The sequence below is a fragment of the Typopeltis vanoorti genome, chromosome 19 (assembly GCF_054136105.1).
Source record: "Typopeltis vanoorti isolate ZY-2024b chromosome 19, IOZ_Tvanoo_1.0, whole genome shotgun sequence".
Taxonomy (NCBI): domain Eukaryota; kingdom Metazoa; phylum Arthropoda; class Arachnida; order Uropygi; family Thelyphonidae; genus Typopeltis; species Typopeltis vanoorti.
The window spans coordinates 33,214,858-33,229,205 of NC_143567.1; the positions used below are offsets into that span (position 1 = coordinate 33,214,858).

General features: G+C 34.6%; 1 protein-coding gene across 6 annotated transcripts in view; it reads right to left on the reverse strand.

Moving 5' to 3' along the window:
- Atg5 (autophagy protein 5) overlaps positions 1–14,348 on the reverse strand; it is a 112,010-nt gene that overhangs the window by 83,232 nt on the left and 14,430 nt on the right. For all 6 annotated transcript variants that reach the window (XM_090408775.1, XM_090408773.1, XM_090408772.1 and 3 more), the window contains exon 3: positions 13,772–13,902. In XM_090408775.1, the coding sequence (XP_090264901.1) occupies positions 13,772–13,902 (131 nt within the window). The remainder of the gene's footprint in view (positions 1–13,771; positions 13,903–14,348) is intronic.

Below are 14,348 nucleotides of genomic sequence, written 5' to 3' on the forward strand. Positions count from 1 at the left end.
TGGGTTAAGGATTTCAGGAAGTCCATGTAAGAATGAAGGTGGTTCAAATGACACACTAGCTCCTTCTTGTAGTAGTCTGTTATAAGTTGTTCAACCAGCTCTTTACAATTTTCAGCTTTAAATTCAATGTCAATAGAATTCAAGATAGGAACCATCAACATAAGCAGCCATCAATGGAAAAAAGGTAAACTGGCAGAAGAACCAGAAGTATCATATAGACAATTGATGTTATTGAGATGGGACACAAAAAAAGATCAGATCAGATCCTACTAAATAATAAACAGAGGATGTTTTATTTGAGCAACAGTGATTAGAGAAAGGAGCAGTGATAGCATTCAACCACTGAACATGAAAATAAATTTCTTGATTGGCAGGAAACTTCAAGTAGAATCATGTAGGAAAATTTCAAAATGAAGAAACTGGACAATAAAACTTATTTGTGTGTATAGCCCTGCAGAAGGTTCTTCTAAAGAAGAAGCAGGAATTTTTTGAGTAATTTAAGAAGGCAGTTGTATAGGTTTCTTATATGATGATATGAATGTTTTTCTTATAATATTCAATCATTTATCATAATTGCCAAAAGCCAAACCAAGTTTGTCTCCTATGGCCATTACTATTACTGATCTCATACTCAAGTATTAACTCAAATGAAAGAAAACTTAATCATTGTCTATTATAGCCGAAGTGAGTGATTACTCCGAGTATATAAACTTTTAATAATTTAGCGAATCAAATATTATTTATAGTTATTATATATACATGACATATAATCATGAATTAAACTATTAAGTTGTTCTTGTGCACTTTCAATTCATCATCAAATTCCTGACATGTACCCTCAAGGGGTGTACAGGATTAAAAAAAAGGCTTGGAAAATGTTCCTCTAGTCATTGACTAGATTTGAACCCCTAAGTCTTTCTTCATGCAGTAGAGTGCAAACACCTCTTCTACTGAGCTACATAGGCTCTCTCACTTTCAATTCAAATTGTACAAATAATTAGAGATAAACGTGCACTGATTCTCATAATGACAAATATGCAGGCCAAGATTAACATCATAATTCATTAAACTACACATTAAACAACTCCAACAATTCTGAGTGAACTAAACAGAGCAGATAAATTATATCAACTGCCTCTTCTGCATTCAGAGCTCAAGATATCAGTAACCATCCATGAGAGAAGAATTTAACTAAAGAAACAAAACAATCTTACCTTTCAGTAGTTGAGAAAATATTCACCAAACACTGCTTCCAATCCAAAATGAATACAAGTTCTTGCATACCATACTGGAAATACATATTAGAGTCTTCTGTTCCAATCACCAATAATAGTAAGAGTTATCAACAGTTCCTTTACTTAACAATTGAACAAATTCCTGCAATAAGTAGCTTAAAAATATTGGCACTATATCAGTAAATTTAATGAAACTCTGGATCCAGAATTGATGCATCACATTGCAGATGAAATAATGGATGAAAAAGAAAAATATGAATTTCATGATATATTACAAAAGCAATAGACGACACAAATCCTAGAGATATAATTATAGTAATGCAGAATCTAAATGCTAAAATAGGAAATGATCATAGAGGTACAGAAATGATAATTGGAAAAGAAGGTACAAGAAATATAAACGAGAATGGAGAGATGTAACTGGATTTCTGCATGGCAAATGAATTAGTCTAATATAACATAATCTCACTCTATTCTCCAAACTATCTGTTATCACAATCAGAAATGGTGCTTCATCTTGAGTGATATATTTTGTGTGTGTGTGTGTGTATACACTGATGAAGTCTTATTAATTTCAAATGACGAACTGTACAATGGGGCATTCATTTCTAAGGAATGATGAAGTTTTCTATAGACATCAGCATGATATGGAGCTTGTTCTAGTGTAAATTCCTGCAGAACATTTTTTGACATTTTCTACTAACCATTACACTCTGATGAAGATGATTTACAGTTTCCCTTAGATTATTTAGTTTGACAAACAATTTAAGTGGCCATTTGAAACAAGGTTTCAAATGGCCATTTAAGCTTTGAGAGCAATGATGATGATGCAATTAAGTTCGAGACTAATTTCAAAGCCAGCCTTGTTCCAAATGATCATGCTCATATTCAATGGTGTGCTGGAGCAGTCTCACATGAGATGGTTGTTAAACTGACAATGGCTATAAACGGTAGAGCAGCATTAATCTGGCAAAAAGGTTAGCTAACAATTTTTTGCAAGACATTGCTTAATGATAGGCATTCTTGAAAAATTTTCATTACTTTTAACTGCAGGTCAGTCAAGAACACATAACATTCAGAAAGAGTAAAAATTAAATGTACAAGAAGAGCTTTTTAGAATTGAAGGAAGTACAGGGAGATGGTTTAATGCTAAATCTGGTGTCAGACAAGGATGTATATTACCACCTCTGTTATTCATTATTTATATGGATTACATTATGAAGGAAAGTGGTATTAAACCTGATATCAAAATTGGAGATGTTAATGTCAGCTCCTTGCTTTATGCAGATGAAGTTATACTTCTAAATAAATCCTCTACAAGTCTGCAAGATTCCCTGACTAAATTGAATAACTGTTGTGATTGATATGGTATGAAGGTCAGCAATAACAAGACAAAGATAATGAAAATAGGCAGAAGCATTGAAAATATCAGCTGCATTGTTAATGGAGAATCTATAGAACAAGTAAAACATTTCAGCTACTTAGGCATGTTTTTAGTGAAGATGGTAAATTAAATATGGAAATAGACAACAGAATCAACAAAGCTGGTATGGTAGGAAGTCAACTGAATAAATTTATATGGAATAAAAAGAAATTAGTCAAAACACTAAATTAGCTGTATACAAGACAGTGTTCAAACCAATTTTAACTTATGGATCTGAGAGCTGGGTCAGAAGTAAAACACTTGACCAAAGACTAGAAACAGTAGATACGAGTCTTGAGAAAGATTAGGGGCATGAACAGATGGCATCAATGGCAATATCATATTAAAAATGAGGATATTAGGAAAGAACTTGACATTATCAGTATCCAGGAATGCGTTAGCAGAGCTAATCTCAGGTGGTATGGTCACTTAAACAGAATGGGCGAGGAAAGATTAGCCAAACAAGTGTTCTCTGCCAGGTTGGCAGGAAAAAGACCCAGAGGAAGACCAAGATATAGGTGGATTGATACGGTAAAAAGTGCCTTAGAAGATAGATATATAAATATAAGATCTGACAATGTTGTAGCTTTGACAGGTAACAGATTGATTTGGCAGAAAATTGTAGGTAGGAAGTTAGTAATGATGTAAATTTTTCATGTAGTACTATCATATCCTGTACATCCCTTGAGAGTAAATGTCAGGAATTTGATGATGATGAGCTTTGGAAAATTTAAAGGTTAGTAATGAATCTCAAGTTGAAGATTTGATCATCGCATCTCATTTTCCTTTCCACCTCTTTTACCTTGGTGTTGAGGGTTTATTAATCATCGGACCTCAACCGTTCACTGGATAAGGTGGTCAAGCCCTGCACCCCGGTGTATCTTATGTCCGGAGTGGTTGAGTTCTCAAGGCTGGTTTGCCTGCTTTGCGAGATGAAAATCCTCAGATAAACTGGGGGGGGGGGGGAACCCTACTGTCCACACCCAAAACCGGCTAACTTTGCTATGGCTGAGGAAGATCCTTCAGCTCCTCACGTCTCCGACAGGAATCGAACCTAGGACACTCCTTCCCCAGGCATATGGTTGCGAAGTGCACAGCCACTAGGCTAACCGCACGGACGAAGATTTGATTAAATCAGATAAATTTAAAGTTAATCCTTTTAATAAAAATAACAAATTCAATGCTATTCCTAGGAATATATTACTAGAAAATATAATTCAACACATGAATTTATGCCTTTTATCAAGTGATAAAAACATTTTAAAAAAGCCTGTACTACTTAAGTGAAATTTTAAAATATGAAACTGATTTGAATGATTTGGGGGATTTTATAGATGATAACAGGACTCAGATATATGAAAGGCAATTAATAAGAGGCATTAGATAGGAAGAGTAAGTGACCAAAGAGTTGCTGATGGTAGTAGTAGTAAGAACAAATGACTTGACTGGGAATAAGAATGTAAGACTGTTGGAGTCTTGACAAGTAACAGACTGATTTGGAGGAAAATTGTAGATAGGAAGTTAGTAATGATGTAATTTTTTCATGTAGTACTGTCATATCCTGTACACCCCTTGAGGGTACATGGCAGGAATTTGATGATGATGACTGGATATCAAGACGTTGTTGAGTAAGATAAAAAGATAATAATGTGAGAGGAAAGGTAGTGTGTTTTGTCCAGGTATGACAGTGATGTGATAAGGTGGAGAGCAAGGATTATGAATGATATGTTAGTGTAAATGTATGAAGAGAAAGGAGTACAGTTTGTTAATGTGTGTGGAATGAGTTTGAAGGACGAATCGAACTGTTTAAGAGTGATGGACTTTATTTGAATAGTTCTGGCAGCAATCTCTCCACATGTCAGTCATTTGGTGAGACTGCTGCCAGAAAGGAGAGTAATGAGTGCAGAGAATGAATCTAAGGAAGTAAGAAGTGATGTGAAAGAGCAGGAGTAAGAAAGAAGGTATGAGGGTGCTCATGAATCAAAAAGTGGTAGCATTAGTATAGAGCAGGGTTTGTCAATCTTTTTCTACGACGGAACACTTCACAAATCCTGAAATGTTCACAGAACACCTTGGTTATTTTATAATGTATTAATTGGTAATTTAGCTTATTTTATTGTTAATTAATAATTGTTAATTAATTATTAACGATTGGAAGTTAATTATTAATTAATAATTAATTAAACATCGATTAAACCATTATTAAATTAATTTGTGCTGATTTTCATTGACATATCCCATTCTGATCACCAAAAATTTATATTATTATTATAAGTACTTACGAGTGAATGCGCTGGTTTTTTAGGTTAAATATAAATAAAAGAAATGAGTAAATCTATGCGTTAAGAAAAAATAATCATTTATTGTCAAATGTTAATTAGTAAAAACAAAACACATAAAAATAGTAAAACGTATATTGCAAATTAAGTTCTTAATGACTCCGAAGTTTTTGGATCTTTGAATTACAAATTCTTTTGATATCAGACACAATATTAGAAAGTTGAATTCTCATATTTGGTGTAGCGTCAAATCTGTTCCTGGACTTGGATTTGGTTGCAGCATAATATGAAAATCCAGCCTCGCATAAATATGTCGTTGTAAAAGGAAGTAAAACAAGAACAGCTAGTTTTGACATGCTTGTCCAGAAATCATTTATTGGCAGTTCCTTGTATTTTTGTTTTAAATCAGAGTCACTAATTAAGTCAATTAGATTTTCATAATCACTTGCGCTGAAGCCTGCTGGCTTAGCTGTCACTGTAAATGGATTCAGAACCCAGGAATTGTCCTCACTGGATTTTGGAAAATATTGCAAAAGGGTTGATTGTAAGTCATGCATGTGTTCTAAAATTATGTTAGATACTTCATTTACTTTAGAATTTATTTCGGTCAAAAATTCATGCAAGGTGCGAAAACAATCAAAATTAATCTGTTCACCTGTAGAAATCCAGAATTGCAACTTCCTATCAAAAGATGCAATTTTATCTCTTGTATTAAAAATTGTAATATTCTTTCCTTGTAACGATAAGTTAATTCATTGCACTTTGTAAAAATATCTGTCAGATACGCAAGACTCATCAACCACGAAGAATTTCTTAATAATTCAATAAAATTTTGTCCTAAATTATGTGACATCAAGAAGACCATTAACTCACTACGAAGTTCAAAAAGGCTCAATTTTCCTTTTCCTCTGGATAGCCATCTCACTTCAGTATGTAATAAAAGTGCATTATGTGCACTACCCATTTCATCACACAAAATTTTAAATAATCTGGATTGAAGTGGTCGAGATTTTACATAGTCGATCATTTTTACGGCTTCATCCAAAATAGTTTTTAAATATGTAGGAATTCTTTTTGTTACTAGTGCTTGTCTATGCAAAACACAATGACTTTTGGTGGCTCTTGTAGCTATTTGCAGGATATGTGTTACAACTCCCTTCATCTTTCCTACCATTGCTTGAGCACCATCTGTACAAATATCAATACACTTCTCCCAACTGATTTCCTGTTTTGTAATATAATTATTAATATAGTTGAATATATCTTCTCCGGTAATTTTTTCTTGTAGATATTTGCACGATTAAATCTTCTTCAATACTTTTATCAAATATGTAACGAACAAACACTAGTAATACAGCGAGTCCTGCGACATCTGTAGATTCATCCATTTGCAATGAATATTCACTGCAGTCTAAGTCGATGAATTAGCTCTTTTTCTATGTCAGCAGAAAGATCTTTGATGCGGTGTGAAACAGTATCATTTGATAATTGTACTGCATTAAAGAACAAGATGACTCTTGTTCTTTAATATTAGCGTTTGAAGAAACCACAGTTTGCAATTCCATATCTTTTCTAATCATATGAGTAGATGTGTCAGCAGAAGTACTTGCTCCTCCTTGTGTTAAAGTTTCTGTCTTTAAACAAGAATCCATCGGTATTTTTTCAATAATATTCAAATTCCAATATTTATCAGAGCTATAATAAAAACAAATAGAATTGTGTTGTAAAGGTAACTTTAGTATGAAAAACAATAAGATTATAAATAAGAAATGTCGAATAATATAAAAGTAAATGAATAATGCAAAATAGTAAAAAAAGACTGCAACACACAAAAGTAAATAAGAATTGTAACAATACTTGTAAGAAAAGTACTAAACCGTATCAAACAATGTAAAAGCAATTGTAATAAGAATGATTTGATAAAATGTTCAGTAACAAATATTAAACAGTTCGAAATAAATCAGATATTAATTACAAAAGTAGTTAAAAGAGTAAGAAGAATTCTTTTTTTTAAAAGTCGCCTCGCCTCCCTACATACAGGAATAAAAAGGCGTTAGCTGATTTTTTTTTTTTTCCCGAGGGCCCAGTCCCAAGAAATTTACTCGTAAATACCTTTCCAAATTTTTTTAAAGTTCATACGTTAACATAAGTATTAATAATTAATTATGGCATAATCATAAAGAGTATTAGTATACTTATGTATACAGTGTGGCATGTTGACTATCAATCTAGTTATCAATTACTGGACTAATGAAATGTTGTAGCATGTCGTAGTTTCTTCAGGCAAACATCATTAAATTAATTTGTGCTGATTTTCATTGACATATCCCATTCTGATCACCAAATATATTTATAATATTATTATAAGTACTCACTTGTAAGTACTTATTATTATAAGTACTTACAAGTGAATGCAGACTTTTTCTCCTGTGTGCTGGTAGTTTCCCCTCCTATTGTACATCCTGGAGATCTTTGTAGGCTTGAGGTGGATGACTCACTATCTGTTTCGTCACAAACACCCTCAATAAGAGATTTCTTAATACCAAAATTAAACAAAGTGCCTTGTCTCTTATTCATATTAATTTTAACTCTGTATTCCTATTACTTTTAAAAAAATCATGGCACTCCGGTTTCAGAACAAGCGCTTACACACTGCAATACGAACTTGCGAAGAAAGTATTCAGTATTAATAGATTTGAGAACCGGATACCGATTACCTTGATCTTCAATTTCAGTGGAAAAATTTTCTTTTTACTTCCTTGCTGATTGGTCACTGATATTTGTAACGCAGATGTTATTTCATTCAGTTTTGAGAACACGCCGCCCATTGTTGTAATCGGCTTGCAGGCAATTTTTATGATCGGTCATAAACGGCGGTATTTTCTCTTTCCCGGTTGTTGAAAGATTTCAATGTGTGAAAATTAACAATAATTCATGAATACTTCCATGTTTAAAAATATGCTGCTTGGTCACTGACATTTGCTACACAGATGTCATTTCCTTCAGTTTTGAGAACAGAAGTATGACACCAATTGTTGTAATGGGCTTGCAGGCAATTTTTATGACCCATCATAAACAGCGCTATTCCCTTTCCCAAATGTTGAAACTTTTCGATGTGTGAAAATTAACGATACACAGATGTCATTAGGTGTTCTGGGTCTGAGCTTTTCGACATATTCACGAATATTATCCTCCTCAGAATATTTTTACTATAAAATATTTATTCATGAAAAATGCTTAGAAAACTAAAATGACAAATTTCAGAACTTCTCGCGGAACACCTATTCACCTTCCGCGGAACACAGTTTGAGAAACCCTGGTATAGAGAATGAGAAAAAAGGTGTGCAAGACAAACAGGGAAATGGGGACTCTCAGGGTGGACAGGAGAACATAGATAGCATGAGAAAGGCTGATGCTCAAAGAGGAAGTGAATGTGTGTGTAGATGAGAAAGAAACAGGTTGGCCTGGCATGTAGGAAGAACAGTTGGATTTGTAGAAGGCTCTGGGATAGGTAAGGAGAAAACGTCATGGCTCAAGGAAGGTATGGAAGAATCATATCAAATAAGTGGTATCAGTGAAACTTGTTATAGATCCAGGAATGAAATGTTATGTTTATATATGAATGCTAGAAGTATCAGAAACAGAGTAAATAAAATGGTTGCATTGATTGAGTTTTTTCACCCAAAAATTGTTAGAATAAGTAAGACATGATTGGATGAGGATGACATCCTGACAGGAATAGAGATGGAAGGGTATGATGTTTTTTGTGAAGATAGTACAGGTAAAAGGGAAGGTGAAGTGCTACTGATGACAGAAAAGGAGTTATGTCCATACAAGGTAGAGATGCAAGGGGGAAATAGTGGGTGGCAGTGGTTTTGAGGCAGTATGATGCAAGATAGAAGTGAACACAGAATGAAATAGAAATGGTAATGTGGAGGATAGAGACCATGAAATGCATAAGCAATTAGTGAAGCAAATAGGAAAAGAGTAATCTTTATGGGTGATTTTAATCATGGCAATATAGACTGGGATAACGAGACAGCAACCAGAAATAAAGAAAATGAGTTATTTGAGCTTTGAGGAACAACTACCTCAGGCAGAATGTAACAGAGGGCACACAAGAATTGGTAAGAGTGACCATGAAGTGATTACCTGGGTGGTTGCCAGCGATGTGTGGACTTTGTTGAGGAAAGGGTATTCTAGCATTCATAAGAATATTTATTCTGCTCTCTCTCTCACACACACACACACACACACACACACACACACACACACACACACACACACACACACACACACACAACACAGCTTGGAAAGAAGTCAACGGCCACCACAGTGTGAGGAACAAACACCATGGTACCCATCTTAATAAGATATAGGACTTCCTTTCACTGCAATGACTGCCGTAATCCTATGGGACCGGGACATATTTCCACGTGCACGATAGTGATTAAGGGGAATTTTGGACCATTCTTCCCATGGGCATTTAATGAAGTCCTGGCCTGTTGTGGGACAGACGTCCCTTGAAGTTGCCTAATGCTCCAGTTCATCCCATAGATGTTCAACAGGGTTGAGATCAGGGCTCTTATGAAGACCATTCGAGTGTGGTGACATTCACATCCACCAACTATGCAATTACAGCAGCAGCCTTATAACCCGCCATATTGTCTTGTTCATGGCAGTACAAAAGGCTGGTAAGACACTAAAAACTACATATACAGCACTCATACAACCCACTATGGAATATGCCTCATCAATCTGGGATCCAGCTTCTACTAGCTCAAAAGAAAAACTTGACAGAGTACAATCAAGAGCAGCGAAAATTATCATAGGCACAGTCTCATCCACAAATAATTTAAAAGCTCAATAAGAGTGTGGGCTTCACATACTAGAAGGCAGAAGAAGACTCTCCACAGTTAAATTCACTAACAGAATCACATCTCATGATTCGATGCCTGGACAAGAAAATCTAGACTAAAGAGATCATCTACGTTACAACATGATCAAGAAATTAGAAAAACAGATTGACTTAGAGCACCTATCCATTGAAATAAGCAAAGAGCTTTCTTTTCCACTATTCTACTAAAAAATATAACGATAAACTTAAATCTCCTCGAACCTTATTCAAAAAAGGATTTACAGCAAGAAAATAAAAGAAAAGTACTTGACACTATATATCACTTAAATAATCCAAACCATGTCATTGCCTACACTGATGGATCATCTGATGAAGCACTCAACCAAGGAGGTTCAGAGGTTTTTCTAACTCTACCTGAAGGCGAGGAAATGCAAATCAAAGCCACAGCTGGCAAAATAGCTTCAAACTTCACTTGCGAATTAACAACCATACAAACAGTTCTCAAATTCTATCTCTCAAATCCAGTAATAAACATTACAGAAGGAATAACCATCTACAGCAACTCAAAATCTGCACTTGAGGCATTAAAAAATGGAAAAAACATAACTTACACAGGAAATTCATGAACTACTAACAACTTTAAATTTGAAAAATAAGAACTGCACACTGCAATGGATACCAGCCCATGTAAATATTGAAGGCAATGAAAGAGCAGACAGACTAGCCAAAGAAGCAAGATACTTACCTCAAAAATTACACCCACTATCACTAACTGATGCTAAAATAAGATTGGTAAAACAAACTATCAAGAAGAAGAATGAAATAAGTGAAATTAATGAAAATAGAGGAATAACCACATCATCACCAGACTAAGGACGGAACATTTTAAAGGCATGAAAATTCAGCCAGACAGTAGTAGGAGCTATGAAACATGCAAAAACTGTTCCAGGAGTTGAACCTGTCCATATTTATTCTTGTCCAGCAATTGCTGCTGCTCTACAGAAAATTGACAATAACCTTAGAGAAAAGCTCTACTCCACCAAAGTTCAACAGATTGCCAAAGCAGTTCTACAGATCCATGGTCATAACTAGAAGCTCTTCAATGGACTCAACAACAACAAGGCTGGTGGTGATTATGACAAGCTCAGGAATAGCTTCCAGCTAGAGCATAGAATAAGAGGTTGGATGGAAAGGAGATCAATGCTGCTTGGGTGCGATTTAAGAACTACTTAGCACTGTCTAAACGTATTCCAAGGATCAGAAGGTTAAACAGGGTAGAGGTGAAATGGATGAATGAAGATTATCATTCAATACAAAGAAAGAATTATAGAAGTAACATAAGATGAGTAGTAATATTCAATTCCATGAGGAGTACGAAGAACAGACAAGAGGGCGACTCAGTTGGTAATGAGCAAGAGTGCAGTATGAGAAGCAATTAGCTAATGAAGTCCAAAATTCTCTAGGGAGTTCTTTTGATATATAGCTGACAAAAATATATATATATATATATATATATATATAATGACAGGATAGCACTGACTGGAGAAAATGGTATAAGGACAACTTCTGCAGAGGATATAGTTGAGATGTTCAATGAGTATTTTATAAAGGTCTTTCAGCATTGTGAAAATGAAATCATGGAGGGGTTGAGAGCAGTGGATGAGGAGGAAAAGAGAGACTGACTGTGAGTGAGCGAGAGGTATATGGGGAATTGAGCAAACTTCATGTGAATAGGACTGTGGACTTTATGATATATCATCACGTATTTTGAAGGAATGTGCAAGGGAGTTGATATCTGCCTTTCCATATTTGCTTAATATGAGTCTTAGATCAGGTCAAATTCCAAAGGAGTGAAAGGAAAGAAAGATTTTAATGCTTCATAAGGGAGATGACAGAAACTGAGAATCAAATTATAGGTCAATCTGTGTGTCAGGTGTTGTGGTTAAAGTGCTGGAAAGGATAATGAGAACTGGGATCCAGAATTGGGTTGACAACAATGGTATTATTTTTGATCGACAGCATGGATTTGCTGAAGGAAGGTTGTGTTTTAGTAATATTGTTTACTTATAGAAATAAGGTGACAGCTGCATTGGATAAGGGAGATGGATAGAGTAGTATACTTAGATTTTGCAAAGGCTTTTTATATATTACTGCGTGATAAGTTGATAGTCAGACTAGAGTGGATAGGTTGGATATCGGACTAGTGCACTGAATTGGGGATATATATATATATCCAGGAAGAGAAAGTCACCAGTAGTGTGCTTCAAGGGTTTGTTTTAGGGTCATTGCTTTTTAATCAATATGTTAATGATAGTGGTGAAGACTCTTGAATGAGAATATTCAGCTGTTTGCAGATGATGCAAAGTTGGGATTAACTATGAAGAGTAGAGCGATGTTATGGCCATACAAGAAGACTTGAATAGACTGAGTAAATGGGGAGATCAGTGGGGGATACCAGTCCAATGTTGCTAACTGTAAGGTTTTAAAATTTGGTAAACAAAGGTGGGATGTAGAATTTACTCTTGGTGGGGATATACTGTCAGAGGAAATAATAGATCGGGGTGATGGTGGATAAGGATCTAAAATTTAGGACACAATGCAAAACTGTGAGGACAACATAATGAATTCTGGCAATGATGTGGAGGACTGACTTGTAAAGGTAAGATCCTGGTTCCACTGTATAAGGCCTCAATTAAGCCACATATGGACTATTGTGCACAGATTTGGTCAGCTGGTTTTCAAAAAGATGAAGATTCTTCTTTGAAGATGAAGAGATGTTGGAAAGGGTCCAGAGGTGACTGAAGGTCATTTCTGATCTCTTAATATGAAGATTGAATATGAAGAAAGGTTGAGAAGATGCAATTTACAGAGTGAAGTGGATAGTAGGAAGAGGGACAATGTGATAGATATGTACAAGTTGGTAAAGGGTTGTTATATGATTAATGTTGAAGAGGTTTACATAAAACAGTGGGAGAACAAGCGGTCATTCCTGGAAGCTGTATAAGGAGGGTGTGAGCAAGGGAGTGAAAAGCATGTTTTTTGCATGGAGAGCTGTAAATGGTTGGAATGGATTGCCCAAGAGTGTGGTGTGTGTGTGCAGAGATTTTGAATGCATTTAAGGCATTGTATGATGAGTTGTGTGTATGACAAAGGGAACTACTGCGATGAGTCTTTGACTCATGGGAATCTTGAGATAATAATAATGAAACAATACAATTGATCACCATTTTGAATTTTGGCAGTGATGTGAAGAACACATTGACTTGTAGAAGGAAGGAGATTCTATAATGTTGAATATGAAGAAAGGTTGAGAAGATGCAATTTACAGAGTCTAATGGATAGTAGGAAGAGGGACGATATGACTGAGATGTGCTGCTGAGAGCATGGTGACTGCAGAGAAGTTGAATGTGTTTAAGTCACAATATAATGAACTGTGTATCAAAGGGACCTCCTAGGTGAGTCTTTGACTCCACTGTCTTAGGATCATAATAATAATAAGATATGATCCTGCTAAAGACAATATTTTCTTTCATTATAGTACATTTGAAAGTTTTGCCAAACAGAAAATATGTTTCAGATCCAACTGGAACCCTTATGTGAGATACAAATTCAGGAATCCATATCATGTGCAGACTAAAAGTTAGTCCTAAAAGTAATAAAAGTTTCAAATTATAATTTAATCTCCAATCCAATTTATAAACTTATGTTTACTAAAGGTGGATAAATATTTGATTTTTAACTAAGCAAATGAATAATTGCACCAAGAGGCATTTTGCCGATAGTAGCATTACTTATCAACATACAAAGCTTGCTCCAATTTTGGTAATTTTTTTTTAATCCACTGAAATAAGTCATTTTCCTCATATTACATTTTATTCATATACAGCACAGCACAGCACAGCACAATATTATTTTAGAAATCTCAAATTTTCTCAATAAATAGGAGATATAAAATTTACATAAATTCAACACTAACCATTTAAGAAATTGTTTATTATATTCCAGCCACATTTCTGCACCCTGATATTTTTCTTCTATGTGGTGCATGAAGTGCTTTTGAACCTTGTCTGTAACTAAGGGAAAATAACTCACTCGTGGCACCATCAACTAAAGGAAAAATACGTTTATAAAATTACTTATCAGTATTAAGGTTAAACCAGAGTCCTTACAATCAACTAAAAAAAAAAAAAATTAAGATGCATGTTACTTATGTGCAAATATTTACTTTCCCATATATACATATATATTAAATAATAAGAACATTCAGTTCCACAATTACTGATTTTTGCTGATTATATAGACATTCACAGACTTACAAAATCCTTACATTTTTCAAACCCTTTCATGGGTTGGAATGCAAGTCTTGATAATGAAATAATTGTTAGTTCTTTGGTATTAAGAACAATTAGGGAAAAAATCAGAAATATTGAAAATCATAATTTATATTTACTATAAAATGAAAAAAAAAAATTAATTAGCTATTTGTTAGTCATCCAACATGTAAGGCAATGCTAACAGCTGAGGTGGTGGAAGGCTTTTGCAATGTAGAAGAC